General features: G+C 37.7%; 1 protein-coding gene across 1 annotated transcript; it reads right to left on the minus strand.

The window, feature by feature from the left end:
• Positions 1 to 5,393: 5,393 nt before the first annotated feature.
• LOC102803393 (uncharacterized) lies at positions 5,394 to 11,622 on the minus strand. The gene is made up of 8 exons (XM_006822853.3): positions 11,391 to 11,622; positions 10,320 to 10,449; positions 9,714 to 9,998; positions 9,152 to 9,418; positions 8,704 to 8,988; positions 8,019 to 8,318; positions 7,201 to 7,479; positions 5,394 to 6,439 (listed from the first exon to the last, which is right to left on the minus strand). The coding sequence occupies exons 1-8, from the start codon at positions 11,428 to 11,430 to the stop codon at positions 6,214 to 6,216; spliced, it is 1,812 nt and encodes a 603-aa protein (XP_006822916.3). The 5' UTR covers positions 11,431 to 11,622; the 3' UTR covers positions 5,394 to 6,213.
• Positions 11,623 to 16,775: the final 5,153 nt, after the last annotated feature.

Consider the following 16,775-nt stretch of genomic DNA (forward strand, 5'->3'; position numbering starts at 1 on the left):
TTGCGACGTTGTCGTTTAATCTCATTCATTTGACGGATTTTGCACAAAACTGTTTAAAATAATGTGTACAATGCCGGATCTTACTATCACATTTTGTGAAAAACTAAACATATTGTCTTGTCTTGATTTCTCATCTACAGAAGCAGTGTAGTGTTAATGATCAATAATATATTGTGAGAGATAAAATTACACATTCTGTCACTCTTAAATATTATATTTTATGAGGTTGACAGAGTCACCGTGTTTTATTTTTTGATACTTAGAAATGTAGCAAAGTAACAGTCTGGTTTTGGTGGGAGTTTAATAAACATATTATTGATTGGCGTTAGCGTCGATGGTGTGATGCGAGAAAATATACTGTTTTCGTCGACTTTTCGTTGCGACGCACGTCTGTGTTATGCAAGTCTATGGGAGGAACCATAGCTCTTCTGTGTCAATAAAAATCCTAATATCCGAAAATAACAAATTTATTGACACTAAATGTATCAGAAATGAATAAAATACGATCACAAAGACCGACGCAAGAAAAGCTAGTATTTTCTTTATTTATCGTCTGCAAGCTAATCGGAACATTTCAACATATGTAATTTCCATGTTTTATCGTGTTCAAGCTAACCAGAATATGTAATTTTCATGGCTATTTTCTATAAAAAACAATGAACGCATGAAATATGAAGTCACGACACTAACTGTCAAATAATCTATTTTGTAGTAATGGTGTATTTTCTTTGCATGGTTATAACTGATACGCAGCGTGTGTTATTCCTCAGCTCCTGAGAGCGAGGTTATTTGTAGATATGCTGGCGATCGCCTCTGTGTTTCCGGAAGTACTATGGGGGATTGCATGATGGGAGTGAAAAGTCTTTTGATCAGTAAAATAATTTTAGAAAAGTGAAAACTAAAGCGACTGTGAAATAAAGGTTGGTTATCAATATTAAATATCATGACATTTGGATGTAATAGTGAAAGGAAATTGAACTTGTTTGAAAGGGCAGTACATGTAGCCGGAACGCAAGGTCAGAATCCGGGGTCAAAATACGTCAAAATATTATCATTGTACAATGATAGAGTATTCCAAAAGTTGCTACGTGCCTTCATCCAGTTTGCAGTCAAAAAGAGCATGCATTTCATCACCAACATACTGATCAGAACACAGTGTGCAAAATCTTTGCTCTGAGGGTATTTTTTGGTATCTTAATTTTTCAATTGGTAATATATATATTTAGTTTATATACTGATCGCGTCAATCATAAATTGTCTTATGTTGTTTACGTCATTTGTTATTGTTCTGAGTAAACAGATGAGTAATGTCAGATGGGAGCGTGTAAAGAGAGCGTGTACATTTCTGAAATGAACATATAACCGATAATAAAAAAACAAGCGCTACTTGGCGCGTGACTCTGATTTCTCAGCTCCTGAGAGCGAGGTTATTTTTAGATATGTTGGGAGATTGCATGATGGGAGTGAAAAGTCTTTTGATCTGTAAAATAATTTTAGAAAAGTGAAAACTAAAGTGACTGTGAAATAAAGGTTGGTTATAAATATTAAATATCATGACATTTGGATGTAATAGTGAAAGGAAATTGAACTGGTATGAAAGGGCAGTACATGTAGCCGGAACGCAAGGTCAGAATCCGGGGTCAAAATACGTCACAATACATTCATCAAGGCGGTTGCAAAGTGTTAACAACTATGGATGAGGTAAAAGACTTGGAAATACATTAACCATGGTAAATAATCATACACAAAAAATACAATAACACGAAATACAGATATAAGAAAAAAAACAAACAGATAACACTAACAACTATAAGGTAAAATTATGTTGATAAACTTACCTAGACTGTTGGCAATGAATCTTTTATTCCCATAATATGCTCAAACATATCTTCTTTTGGTAATTTTAAAATATTATCATTGTACAATGATAGAGTATTCCAAAAGTTGCTACGTGCCTTTACAATTTCATCCAGTTTGCAGTCAAAAAGAGCATGCATTTCATCACCAACAGACTGATCAGAACACAGTGTGCAAAATCTTTGCTCTGAGGGTATTTTTTGGTATCTTAATTTTTCAATTGGTAATATATATATTTAGTTTATATACTGATCGCGTCAATCATAAATTGTCTTATGTTGTTTACGTCATTTGTTATTGTTCTGAGTATTCAGATGAGTAATATAAGATGGGAGCGTGTAAAGAGAGCGTGTACATTTCTGAAATGAACATATAGCCCATAATAAAAAACAAGCGCTACTTGGCGCGTGACTCTGATTTCTCAGCTCCTGAGAGCGAGGTTATTTGTAGATACAATACATCCATCAATGCGGTTGCAAAGTGTCAGTGTCAACAACTGTCATGAATTTGTTTTCGCGTATCTGTTAACCGACTTAATTAGCTGATTATTAGCGAATTGCTGTGTTATGTCTGTCAACTTGGCTCAGTGATTTGGAACTAATTACCAGATAATCGTCGCCATTCTGACAAGTTATATCCATAGTTATTAATGTAGTGAACGATTAATGAAAAGATATGACGTATTCAGTACTTAGTGTGATTGGCTTTATGATTGAAGGTTACGCCCTAGAGTCTTTTACTGTTTTGTAATTGGTTAGAGTTTTGAAAATGAATAAAGAGAGTTTGAGTTGGTCTTGGCGAATACTCCACGACAGACGCAGCCTTGGGCAGTCGAGTCCAGTCTGAGAGAGAGTCCAGTCCAGGGGCGAGCCTTGAGAGAGTCCAGTCTTGGGCGAGTCTTGGTTCAGCCTTGTGAGAGTCTTGGGGACTTTTCCCCAGGGCGCTGTGTCTTATAGAGTGCTCCAAAAGATCGACTAAGACGAGAGCTGAAACGTATTTCGTTGTGTGTGTCTTATTTGACTGTAAAGTTAAAGTGACTTTCCCGACCCCGTACCTCAAGGGGACGAGATAGAGAGACGAGACGAGTTTCCCCCCTGACACGTGTGGAGAACCCGAGAGAAAGAAGATTTTACCCCTGATACAACTATGGCTGAGGTAAAAGACTTCGTTTGCAGTTTGCGTGAATGGCCGGGGAGAAAAATTCATGCAAATTCTGTGCTTCAGTAACAGTATTTGCTTCTTCTTTTTTTTGTGCAATAGAAATTAATACAAGAAATGCTGCCAATAAACATGTCCTTCTAGTACACAAAACAACCCTGGGACGTTTATCTTGAGAAATTGGGAAGACAACAATCCCCTGGAACAGTTGTTGTGAAACAATAGACATGCTTCGCCAGGGTATCAAGTTTATTTTGATTATTTGAAGATGGAAACTGTTGATTTATGGAAGAGCAAAGTTCAATGTCATTGGCACAGTAATGACGTTTTAGAGGGGTGACTCGCTAGAGAGTACTAGTATTCGCCGTGACTCCAGACTTCTCATTTGGGTTCTGTCACCAAACTGTACGTTTTGACGACTCGTATGCACTTCTGGGACTTGTAATAATTTTCTGGAAACTGCATAGCAAATCACACATTTTCCCAATTAATTGTTCATAGTTGTATTGTTCATAATTATTTACAGTAATAACACATTTTTCCGATTGTGTGCATGACAGCTTTGCCCACACACAATAAGACAGGATGATATGTACGGATATGTGTGAGTATGTTTCATGGATTAATAGGTCACTCCTTTGCTTCAATTCCAACTATATCTCTGGAAATATCACTTGCTGTTTATCATCCATATTTTGATATCTCACAATGTGTCGATTGCCTATCTGGAAATTCTGACTACTATTTCGCAGAATTTGACCAGCCTTGCTTTTACCAGTCATTTAAGTCAACTCCCATATTTTCCTTCACAGTGAAGGTTAATGCAGATATATTGTAAATTACACAGAGGTAACATTACAATACATTTCCCTTCACATTCCCCTGTATTACATAACAATATTTGAGCTGAGGCAGTTATGGTTCTACAACCATCACCAGTTCTCTTGTTTATCTTTGCACTTACACAGACTGACATATTGGTGTCAATGAGCAAAGTCAATGAGCTGTGTCCAAATGAGATAGCATGGAGAAAACAATAGACGCACAAACCAGGGCAATGTATAATTTCCCGTGCCTGCCCGACCCGCACATAATACTAGTGAACTAACCGCAGCAGCTGATACTGACGTGAACGATGACGTAAATTCAACAAAATCCGTCGTAGTTTCATTTATTAACATTATATCAGCTACTTATTTGTCTTTACTACTTTAACTGCTCCATCCCCACACTAGAAACGACATTCCCAAGTAAGTGATTTGACTCATTCTCCCATTTGCTCTTTCCCCTGTTCAGCATACTAGTATACTTGGTAGAACATGATCTAATGCATATAATAGACTATTTTCCGTTCACTGCGAGATCCCGCGTTATGCGTGAAATCGAACGTAAAAACAGGACAAACAAAAGTCATAACGTCGTAGTGGCGTCAAACATCGCGTGGATATTTCCATGCTTAATGATGTGAAGTAAGGGTATCTAAACGCAATATTCCCCTGGCAGAGATCGGCCTTTCGACTTTGAGCTATGAAAAAAGAAATTCGATATCAAAATCAATCGTTCGATATTTGCGGCAGGTTCGGTCCGCGGCGTCTTTCACCTAATACGCGAGATCTCGCAGCAATTGAACGGAACATCGTCTATTGTAAACCCATTTCTAGGTTAAATGTCATAAATACTGGACAATTTAGCAACACATTGTTGCATGTATAAAAACCACCAAATCGTCTTAACCAAGCCCAACCCGTGACCTCTTGTAGCAACAATGTTATTGTTATACAGTTTGCGCTCGTTGTTCTCATCTCAGATCAGGTTGGATGTATGAGTTCTTATGTGCACTGTGAAATGTTCAGTCTCAGCTGGAAACCACGTTTTAATGTTTCGTAACATATACTACATACTAGTATGTTACAGGTGCGTCGGGGGTGATACTGCGAAAGTGTAGAATGGTTTGCCAATATGAGCACACCTAAATAAGTCGCGTATGACATTTTTTATACTGAAATAGAAAATACAAATGTGTAAGCATTTTCACTGATGCGTCCACTGTGAGTATAACAGTGCGGTAGACGTGTTTCTTTTCCACGGGTTATTTGCGTAACGATAACTCCCCTCCCGTAGGGTCCCCGTGGGCGGGTCCTGGGACAAGGAACGAGTTTACGAATTAAGTAGGTTTCATATCCGAGCCTGGTACTATAAGATGTTTTTGGTCCATTCTAGAACACATAATATGCACATGTACTGTTCGTGGAACAGAATAAATATATGGAAGTACAATAAACTTCAGTCTTCTATTTCCTACGATTTGAGATGTATTTTGCAAGATAACCGTAGTGTACAGTGAGATGATATTGTTCAAATGAATGCAAACACCGGCGTAGAGCGGTTACTGCAGACGATTTATTAAAATTATCTAGTTGCATTTATCACACAACAAAAACAAATCATAAAATCAAATTGAATCACGTAGTGTATCTTGTTAACACTGGGGATGCCTTTTTAACACTCTTCCTGAAATCAGCGCACTCTGATGTTAAACTGTTAGTTACAAGAAATATGCCAGAGACAGAAACCTATTAGTGAGTCAGGTTCGGCCAATGGCAATAGTGTTTTCTTCACAGTCCCTCAACACCGGACTGTGGATTCTGGAGTAAAACAAATAGGGGCGGTCGGTCTCAAATAGTATATGACATGTTGCTATACTAATCTTGCAATTGTCGTCTTGATGTGTATCCGTACGTTCTCATCATTCTCACAAAAGCATATTTTCAAATAAAATGATCACGATACATGAACAATGGCACAGTGTAAGCGCGCCATAGATTGTCGACAGTCCCTCTGGCCTAGTGTTTGTTTTTCAACTAAAATGATTTTAATTAATCAAATACCGCAATGCATTCGAGAAATGCCGGCCCTCGCTTGAATTGCCCTCGGCATTTGATTAAACCATAGTAGTTGAAAAAAAAACATTAGGTCAGAGGGGCTGTCGACAAATAACGTCACTGCGTCAATTTACTGTCAGAGACAAGTACAACGTATTATTTGTGACATATGCTATTAAATATACGGGTAAATATCCAATGTTATAATGGCACTATAGGCTTACATGCGGCGAAAAACGCTCCGATATTATTCCGAACATTCCGAATATTTTTAAGCAAACGAAAGCGAATTGAAAACAAACACAAGACAATCAAGTTAGCCAAACGTGAAAACTGCTAATACGGCACACATGGGAAGCCCTAGGCTGACTTTGCTGCCCCCAGAGTCAGGTGAGTCATTAAGACGTACACCGACGTCACCGGGGCAAAACATATTGACTCGCTGGAGGAAATCAGAATGTGACGTTATTATATTCGCCGGTATAACTTCACAAGTATTACGAACAATGTCAGCAAAACAGTTTACCATGTCATTGTATTCACTGAAAAAAAAGAATAAAACGCATTAAAAATAAAAGAAACACAAGTTGTTATCTTAGCGAAGGTACCTTTCATATGATAAAGCGCTCTTTGACAATCAATATCGATCATTTCTACTGCTGTAACACTGGTTTAAATGAAGGCATGAATGATTTTTATATAAAATATTTATCATTGTTTTATGAATTTTAAAATGACGGTATCGCGATAACGGATGTATGGCAGTAACCGGCCAATGATTGAAGGAAACCCGCAAAGATTCATGGGTAAATGGACGTTATCAGAATTTGAACACGGTTGCTTTGCCTTTTAAACTTTGTTAGATATAATTACACTGTGAGTGATAATGGTGACATTAAATTCTTTTACCACAAGTTACTATCCTCTCAAAACTCCATTACCATGCATCGTTTGGCAACTCAACCATGTGTACAATATATACTTAGTATATGTTTGTAAAAAAACAAAACAATAAAAACACCTATCGCGGCTAACAAAAACGATTCGCTGTTCAGTAAAGGAAAACGAAGTGCATATTATTCAAATAAAAAACTATCCGCACTCATTTTGGATTGTTTAGTAAAGCTCCACAGTAGATTGTATAGATTTCTAGTTTTATATGAACAACCAAGGTATTGTATACGCGTTGTATACGTCGAATTGGGTTCACATCAGCCGTGATGATTCAATTGACAGAACTCGCAAAGTATGTAAATGAGGTCATCAAATCTAGGACCTTTTAATTTTCAATAACGTAACTTACCCGCAAAGTTTTTCATCCAAGCGGTCGTTTCTGAACATATCCTGAAACTTTTGACGACACATTTGGGTGTTCTGCCCACTCATGTCACAACCATCGATCTCAAATAAAGGAGAGTCCATGTATGCAGTACTGTTGCCGTCTGAACAAAACATTGCCGATGTTTTCTCTACGCGATGGGTTAATATCTCTTGTAAAAACGTCTCCATTAATTCCTGAAGTCCACTACGACACTTTTCAGTCTTTTCTTCGATGCACGCTCTCAAATCTCTCACTTTCTCGCTGAAATATTTTGTATTAGAAATAAGTAATTCACATGTTTTCAAAAATACATTTCACGTGGGTTTGAGTGTCACGTGGTATTTTGTCAGAGTACGTCCTACGATCTGTTTTGTCGTTCGTAACCAGTCAATAGTCACCATCGCGCAAACCACGCCCTCTTTCGGCAACTGATGGTTGACTCGAAGAAGAATATTTTTTTGAATGGGCGGAAAAAATACTCTGGCGGGCGTGAATGATAGTCACTAAAGCCGTCCCTAAATCGTAGCCCCCCCCCCGTGTGGAGGGACTGCGCCCGAATATATATCTATCACTGTGATCCACTGCATGGCCGCGAAATGTTTGATTTGAAACACCGCTAAACATTTCTTGACTTAAGCACGAGACAGTAACCGCGGATATCGTGACGTAGTCAGACATAATATCACGTGGCCTCGAAATGCGTTAATGGTATTTTCTCATGCAGACTGTCTTACCAAACTCTTGAAAACGAAAATACGTACAACACAACCTCTTCAAATAATACATAATAATAAACTTACTGGCAGTGATCAACACCCTGGTCGCCACGCAATTGTTCAATGAATTCTCTAAGACATGGATGTATCTTCCACATAATCCATTGTGGTATCCGTATTAGCGAAGACGGGCATGTCTCCACATCGTCCATCCACGTCGATTCTGCACTGTGATCGCCTCTATTACCACCTGTTTCATCACCACCACAGTATATATTGACATGTTGGCGAAGTGTGGCACGGTATATTATGTCAGACTCTTCGATATCAACGCAAACACGTTTAGTAGTTTCAGCAATGCACATGATGCGGTCATTGTATATGCTGAAAGTAACACCACAACATAACATGATGTATGCAGATATTAATTTCTATGTATATAGTCTATGAATGCCACATACATGTAGTAAATACAGAACTGTAATCTCAATAAATCAAAGTTTGTCATAGTCTCCACATATATCCGCTACTGAATGTTGTCGTTCATCTACAGAACTACAATGTTCAATCCCTCGTTTGGATGTGAAACAAATGTAAACATGGTTCTTCGGCAATGAACCATTTCGTTATACGTAAACCCCGGCTTATCGTACACATATTCAGATACCAACAATCGTAATAATGACTGACATAACATTCAACAGTTTGGAAATTTTCATGATGATTAGTAAAACAAAATAAATAAATCGAATTGTAATAATACGCTTACTTGCATAGTTGCATATCAACAGGATTTTCCCCAGAGACACTGATGTATTCATCACAACACCCTTGGACTTCGTTGCCTAGGTCACAGAATCCCAAAGATGGTGGGTCCACTTGCTCCATCAATGGCTCGCCCACAGAGCAAAACATTGCCAAGTAATGGTCAACTTGTACATTAAACAGCTCTCGTACCATCACTCGTATCTCATCAGACATTTCGTTATTGTAACACGGACAGTCTGTCAGAGTCTGATCCACACAGGCTTGGAGATTGTCTGAAACCAATACTCTGCAATGAAGTAAAATGTGTATCTTATTACCTGACTTGTTAACACTAAAGTTTGAAAGCGTTCAATAAAAGCAAATAACATTGTTTTAGAAGATGTAATGTACAATAATTATAGTACATGTATTTATATAGTAATTTATTTTGTCGTGAAACAGTAACTTACTGACAATTGTCATCATTTTCTCTCAGGTCTGCTATCACCTCCATGAGACACATTTTACTCTTCCATCTTGCCCACATCGGTACGTCCGTCATCGACATAGGGCATGACGGGGGCCAGCTGGCAGAGGAAACACCACCAGGCTCCATGGGGCAATATATATTCATGTGTTGACAAAATTGAACTTGGTTTGCTATCGTATCCTCATCAATATCAGGACAACTTCTTCTAGCAACATCCGCAACACATACTATCATAACATTATAAGCTCTGAAATATATAAGAACCGGTAACTCTTTGTACAATGGCTTGTGTCGATGTTGGAGTCAACTTTTGCATCTAATAAGTGTATGATGCTTTATGAGACAGAACTTCTATAATGATAACCTAATTTATGGGAACTCGCTAAATTATATATGATTTTAAAATTTGTAATAGGAGGTTTCATATTCATTACAATATGAAATCTCGCATCTGGATATAGCCATAGTAATGTACACAGAGAAAATATTCAAACAATATGGCGACAATTTCTGAAAACAATATTCAACAGTGTTAAACTTACTGGCACAGTCTGCTATCAACGCTGTTTTCTCGGAATATCGCTAAAAATTCTTCCGAGCACACCTCAATCGACCGCGCTAGCTCACAATTCACAAGCTCCAAAATTGGCTGGTCCATCAGATTCATCAATGTATCCACTTCGGGGCAGAAAATTGTGGCGCGTCTGATTTGTTGATCAAACAACTCTTGTAATAGAACACGAATTTCCGAACTCATCTCACCGTTTAAACAGGGACATTCTGCAAGGGTTTCCTCGATGCACTCGCCTAATGTGGTAAGTTTGTCCCTGTAATTAATATATCGGTAATTGCATTATACTACCCAGCACAAGCAACTACAAGTAACAACCGTTAAATACTGAATACCATCTGATTTAATTTTATATTTGTTGTATATTTATTAAATTCATTGAATGTACTGATGACATTGCATTCACCTTTATCGACTTTGTTTGTGTATGGTCAGTCTTTGAAACAAGTTATACCAACGCATCTATAGCTCACTGATTTTTCTCTATTTTCTTCTATCATCTACTGGCATTGTATTTATATTCGATATCACATTTATTTGTACACGATCTTTGTACATGAAAGTGTTGAGTACTTACGTGCAATCATCCATACTGATTCTTAGCTGTTCAATCAATGTTCTATGACACATATTAGTCTTCCACGTGGCCCACATGTGTGCTGCAACCTCTGTAGTTGGGCATTCCATCTCACCACCACTGACCAGGACTGAAAGTACAATTTATACAATATGATCTGAAGCAATCAGCAGGAACTAATACTGTACATTGGTAATACTGACCGACCGGACAGAACAGAGATAATGCCAAGTAAGACGTTTATAAGGAATGAATGACCCCCCCCACCCCAAAATTGCTTCTCTTTTCCCCTTCTCTCTTCTTTTATTACTCCATTACAGTGCTGTTAATTTTCTTTTGTTATATATTTTTTACATGTAAGATTATTTTGGAGTAACGTAATTTTTATTAAATATTATTTAAATAAAAAAAATACGTTTTGACTATGTTCCACTAGTGATAAGGCAAATAATTAAAAACATTTTAAAAAGGGGATTCTTGCGTCAGTTTTTTGTGTTTTGAAATGCAATATGCAAATATGTAATCTTTAGTATTGTTGTTTGATACTGTATGCTTATGAATACATTAGATTTGTCATAAAAACACTGTTTTTGTAGCAAACTTCTGAGTTTTCTAATACGCATGCGCACTGGTTGTTTCGGCACGTGAAATACAAAATCATTACACACAAGTATTATTTATTGACACATGTCTTTTTTCACCTAATGAATACTGCTATTGTATTTCGCAAATGCATAATTTTTAGTTTATGATCAATCAGAATCCTAGGTCGTCTACAACAAAAAGCCATATGTTTTCCTCCATATTGCATCTTTAAATTGCTTTTTAAGTATATTTCACTTGTGGTAGGGCTGTCTTACTTCCAGACTGAAACATTATAAACAAGCAGACACAAGTGCCCACGAACCACGAACCTGATAGCTTAAATAAAGATCACTGTATTATGTTACAGGAATAATGTATTACTTATTTATTACCACACGGTACGTTAACATTATGATTGTTCCAATATATTAACTTGGTTATGGATGTTGTCACGAATATTGAGTTGAATATGTCATGATTACTCACCAGCCAGAGTAGCTGCAATCAAGATTTCCTTGAGTAACATGTTTATGGTAAGTTTGCTGGCTGCAACGAACAGGCATGAGGGTGACACGGCAATCCAAGTGAAGTATGCTGTTAGTATGACAAGCGTTTTCACACAAAGACAGTTACTTCAGAATGTTAAACAGAACAGAAAGAAAGGTATTCATAAAGTGGTGGGAAATTTTAGTTTGTTTATGCCTTAGTGCACGTGTTTTTTACTTTTAAGATCACTTAAGCAGAGCTATATTTGGCATGTATGTTGCTAATCACTTTTATAATAGATCTCATCTTTGGGCAAATAAAACAACTTGGACAATTTGTTGTATTGTATCATGCATTAAAATAACTGGAAAGAAACGTTACTAATAGAAGGCCAATTTGGAATTCCACCAGCTAAGCCCTATATTGCCCACGGTATCAATTAGGTAGCAATTACATACCAGTTCACACAGACGGCCTTGATGAAATTGACACCATTCAGTAGGGATGAGTATCACAATTTCACCGAAGGGTGTAATAAAATAATAAATACTAGAACAAGAAAAACAGTAACTCGAGCCCTGCTTTTGTTAAAGACGATCGAATTTTCCCACACAGTTGTAATTTTACAATTTGTATAAATATTTACCTAGCGATTTTGATGAGGAGTAAACATTGTTCCACTCAACAATAATGACTGCAGAAATGGTCTCTATATAGACTCATGTCAGATTGCACCCCAATTACACCCCTATTGTCGCTATTTTGACAAACGGGTGCAGAGTATATAGTTGCTGCTTCCTCCGCGTTTATAATATAAGCACATTTGTATAGAAGGGCGGTATTAGATGGCATTCATTAGATGGTTCTGCAATCGAATAATATCCATGGAGAAAATGAAGGTTTTAGTTAGGTCACGATAAATTAACGCCTATCTATCACTGTGCCATCCAGTTTACTAACTCGATTATTGATAACAACACTGTGCATGTTCATCTGTTGCTGAACTTCTGGCATGTAAATGGTTTACACACGCGCGATATACAGGATTATATAAAGCTTTTTATTTTTAAATTTTATAAAATCGATAAATTTACCGTTACGAGTACATGCACAGTATGTCTACAATAGTGACATGTGTGGGCAATTTTTATTTTTATTTTTCTAATACATTTGCTGTACGAAGTCTATAATAAGCATTATTGTTATTGTGGATGCGTGCATGTAGACTACAGCAAAAGTGTTCTGTACATAAATACTTGTATAACCGTGTGCTTTTGGCGGAACCATCGCATGTGTTTTTGTTTTCTGAAGTTTAGTTACTACCACGAACTTGTGTACATGTCGTGTACACGAGCAGTTTGTGAACCATTTATAGTCTGATGTTTTGGGTTGAAACATAGTAAATGCTTTCTGAAATGTTTCAAATCGTACAGATTTTCGAGAAAACTATTTAAATCACGTGTTCTTATATGATTTGAACCGACACCATTATCCTCCATGATTGTGGATCATCAAACTTCATTCTGCTACGAGATACCTCGCTACGTGCCTCTTCCTATTGTACTTGTAATGTTGGTAGCCATATAGGAGTACATACAATTACTAGTAATTAGTTTACAACCTGGTGCTTCGAAAGGTACTGATAAGTTGCTCAATAAAATATGCTACTCATCATAAATACTCTCCAAATAAGGTGATGTCATCACCATCCCATTACACATTAAGTTACGTTACCTTCGGTGATCGTCTAGTTAGGTCATTTTCATATACCACAATGTAGACTTCAATTCGAGCAACAGATGCAGTTTGATTGGAATTATAACTGTTCTATGATATTTTTCGTCAATATCTAAGCTTTCAGGTAATGTTTAGGTTGTTATTAGTGACTTTTAAGGGATGTGTTAATCACAGATCAATTTAGGCCATTTCCGACTATGACAAGTATTTGTATACACACACATATAATGAAGACGTTTAAAATTCCATACCAGCTAGAGATATTTCACACTGAACGTTACAACTGTGGATGATACGCACCTTATGTGATATGCTGTATGTCAGCTACTGAAATTTAAATAAATCTGATATTGTAAGGGTTCTTGTACACGAACACGGAAACACATTAAATATAGTCCAGACACAGTCAGCTGGCGCACACGTGATAATAAAATAAATACGATATTTACTATATGGGGCCGCCATCTTGAATGACGCATAAAACTAAATAAGTCTCTTATTTACTAGTAGTTTTATGCGTCATTCAAGATGGCGCCCCCCCCCATTTAGTAAATATCGTATTTATTTTATTATCACGTGTGCGCCAGCTGACTGTGAGTCCAGAAATGACATGGTCTAATTTTGAATTCGCTTTGCTATTTCGTATATTCTGTAGAAAAACTTTCACTGAACCATGAAGGCTCTGTGGTTTGTACAGTTAGTGAGTAATCTTATTATCCAACAGAATCCTGTATTCGAATTCAGAACCACTAAAATAAAGTAAAGTAGATTAGAGTGAGTACAACAGTGACAATCGTGTTTGATTTGGTTATTGGACACGCGGCTGTCAGTACATGTTGGATTCAGTGCATCAATATTGCAGGATTTCTTGCCAAATAAACTGTTCACATTGTTTATTGTAATCGGTTGAACGTGTTCTGCACATAATACAAAACGAAATAACTAGCGAATAGAGGGATCTTGGAGTTTGAATAACGAACGCAAAATCCACGAACAGCTTGCGGTTTACAACTGCATTGTATTTCCTTTTGTAGGATTACATGATGTAAGGAGTTAGATAGACCTGTCAAATGGACACCTAAACAAGAACTTATTTAATACAGCATATGTTCCTATCTGTTATACGATTTATTTGAAATAAAGATTTCTGACTTCGACGGGACCGAATGTTTACGTAACAATAATATGTCGCACATATGTTTGCCTGTCTCTGATTTCTCTTTAATATAATATAATACAATCGGGTGAACGCGGTGCTTTTCAGCGCTCCCCGATTTTCTGCCTGTTTGCGTTCGTTGTGCGCCCGTGTTTCTACACAGTTGTATATATAGTGTGTCTACCTTTTACGTGAGTAATTTATAGTTGTTGTTTTTGTTATTATTGTGGTTTTTGGAGTGTTTTTGCCATTGCCTTGGCAAGGTGGTCGGCAACCAAGATGGCTGCCACTCACACAAGGCCACCGTCAACACCAACAGAACACCTCACTAGAAATTATGCGGTACGGTGTGAAAACATTGATGGCATTCCTGTTGAAACTTATGTGGAGTCGGTTGCAGATTTAGTCGGGGCCAGTAATATTGTGGCTGCATCCCGTATGAACCGATCGGTTATTGTCTTTCTAAATAAGGTTACAGGGGTCGACATGGTTTCTGCCGCTGGCCTTGACATTGGAGACCTCCATGTTTCTGTTGAACCTCTTGTCCGCCCCTCTACAAAAATTGTGCTATCAAATGTTCCCCCTTTTTTACCTGACAATTTTATTGCAAAAGACCAGCACTGAAACATGTAAAGTCTTTTCGCCGCCAAGTTTATGTATATTTAAAAGATCTCAATGTCAACGGTTTATTACCTATTACTTTTCAAGGTCAGACATACAATATTTACGTTTCGTCTGACGAATTGACTTGCTTTTCATGTAACATGAAGGGACATACTCGTAAAACTTGCCCAAACTCTCAAACAACGAATATGCAAATGATGAATGATGAAAACAATAGTGCTCAAAATAGCACTCAAACAGACTCTCAACAGGTGAATGTAGTAACTAATTTAAATTCTCCTGACACATTGCACGACAAAGACGATGACATAACTGATATAATTAACACTCAAGCACCAGATACTGAGATAAACAATCATGAGACCGATGGTACAACAGATAACATTGAAATTGAAACTGAAATGGACACAGATTCATCCAAAAATATGAGCAAAAAGCGCACGCACTCTAGATCACCAGTTAATAGAGAAGAACAAAACAATGACCAGTTGAATGACAAAACTAAATGTGAACAAAGTTCTAAAAAGCGTAATGATGAAAATGTAATCGAAATTGTTGAACAAAATTGTCCGATAGATGAAGAGAGGGTACGAACCCCTCCTTCCCCTTCCATTGCATCACCATCGCCTCCCCCTTCACCTCACAAACCCCTCCCCCACGTCTATGCCAATGTAACAGTGTGTAATCCAAAACCACAGCCCGAGCTTACAGAGTCAACCCCATTTCCATCATCTTCCTCACTTGAGTTCACAGTTGAATCCCTGCGCTACTCGCCACTATCCGAAATCCCCATTGGTTTAACTGATCAATCACAAGACCTTTCCAGCACACCTATGTCACAAAATAAAATCGCTGATGACATGGAGGAAACTGCAAGTGAATGTAGTGAGAATGAGGGGACTATCATTTCAATCTTAAAATATTGGTCCGACATCTGATAAACTACCGCAATACCACGCAGTTGAACACATCTGATAAAGTCGCATGCACAGACTTATCAAACAAATTAAACAGCAAATCAAAACGGGTAACTTTATCGCTGATTTTTAATTCCCACTTTTATGATGGCAAACACAATGACATGCGCAACATACAACGTCAATGGTTGCCGGGACGCCCTCAAACAGTACAGTGTGTTCAATTATCTTAAGCGTGATCATCCCTGTAATTTTTATATGTTACAAGAAACACACTCTCTTGTCTCCGATGAAAATATTTGGAAACCTGTGCGGCGTGGCCTTGGTATTTTTTCTCATGGCACTGTTAATCGTGCGGGTGTGGCGATTTTGTTTTCGCCAGGAGCAACTGTGAATATTTTATCACAATCTGAGATCATGCCTGGATACGTGTTGCACGCTCATGTTCAAATTAATGAAAATCTTCTTCACATTATTAATGTCCATGCACCTATTAATGGCGCTGAGCGTGTGGAATGCTTCACTAAAATTGAACAATTCATCAGTTCTCTAAATAATGATCCAGTAATCATGGGAGGCGATTTTAATTGTACTACTGAACCCGACATTGACCGTAATAGAGGGACTGAACCGGACATGCGCACTGCAAAGCTCCTCAAATCTGTCCTGAATCATCACAAACTGTTTGATGCATAGCGCCAATGCCACGGGAACACATTAAACTTTACTTGGGGGCGGGGTGGTACGCTTGTGCGCCTTGATGCGTGGGAAAATTGAGAATATTGACATAAGCAATGGCGCATTAGCCTATTCTGACCATTCCCTTGTCCACATCAACATCGCTATTGGCGACAGTAAAAACAAAAGTCCAGTGTGGTGTATGAATACATAAATTCTGCGCGATGAAGTGTATGTGGCAATCTTAACTGATTTTTGGGCGAAGTGACAAAC

Source organism: Saccoglossus kowalevskii, chromosome 3, assembly GCF_978046115.1.
Source record: "Saccoglossus kowalevskii chromosome 3, keSacKowa6.1, whole genome shotgun sequence".
Taxonomy (NCBI): Eukaryota; Metazoa; Hemichordata; class Enteropneusta; family Harrimaniidae; genus Saccoglossus; species Saccoglossus kowalevskii.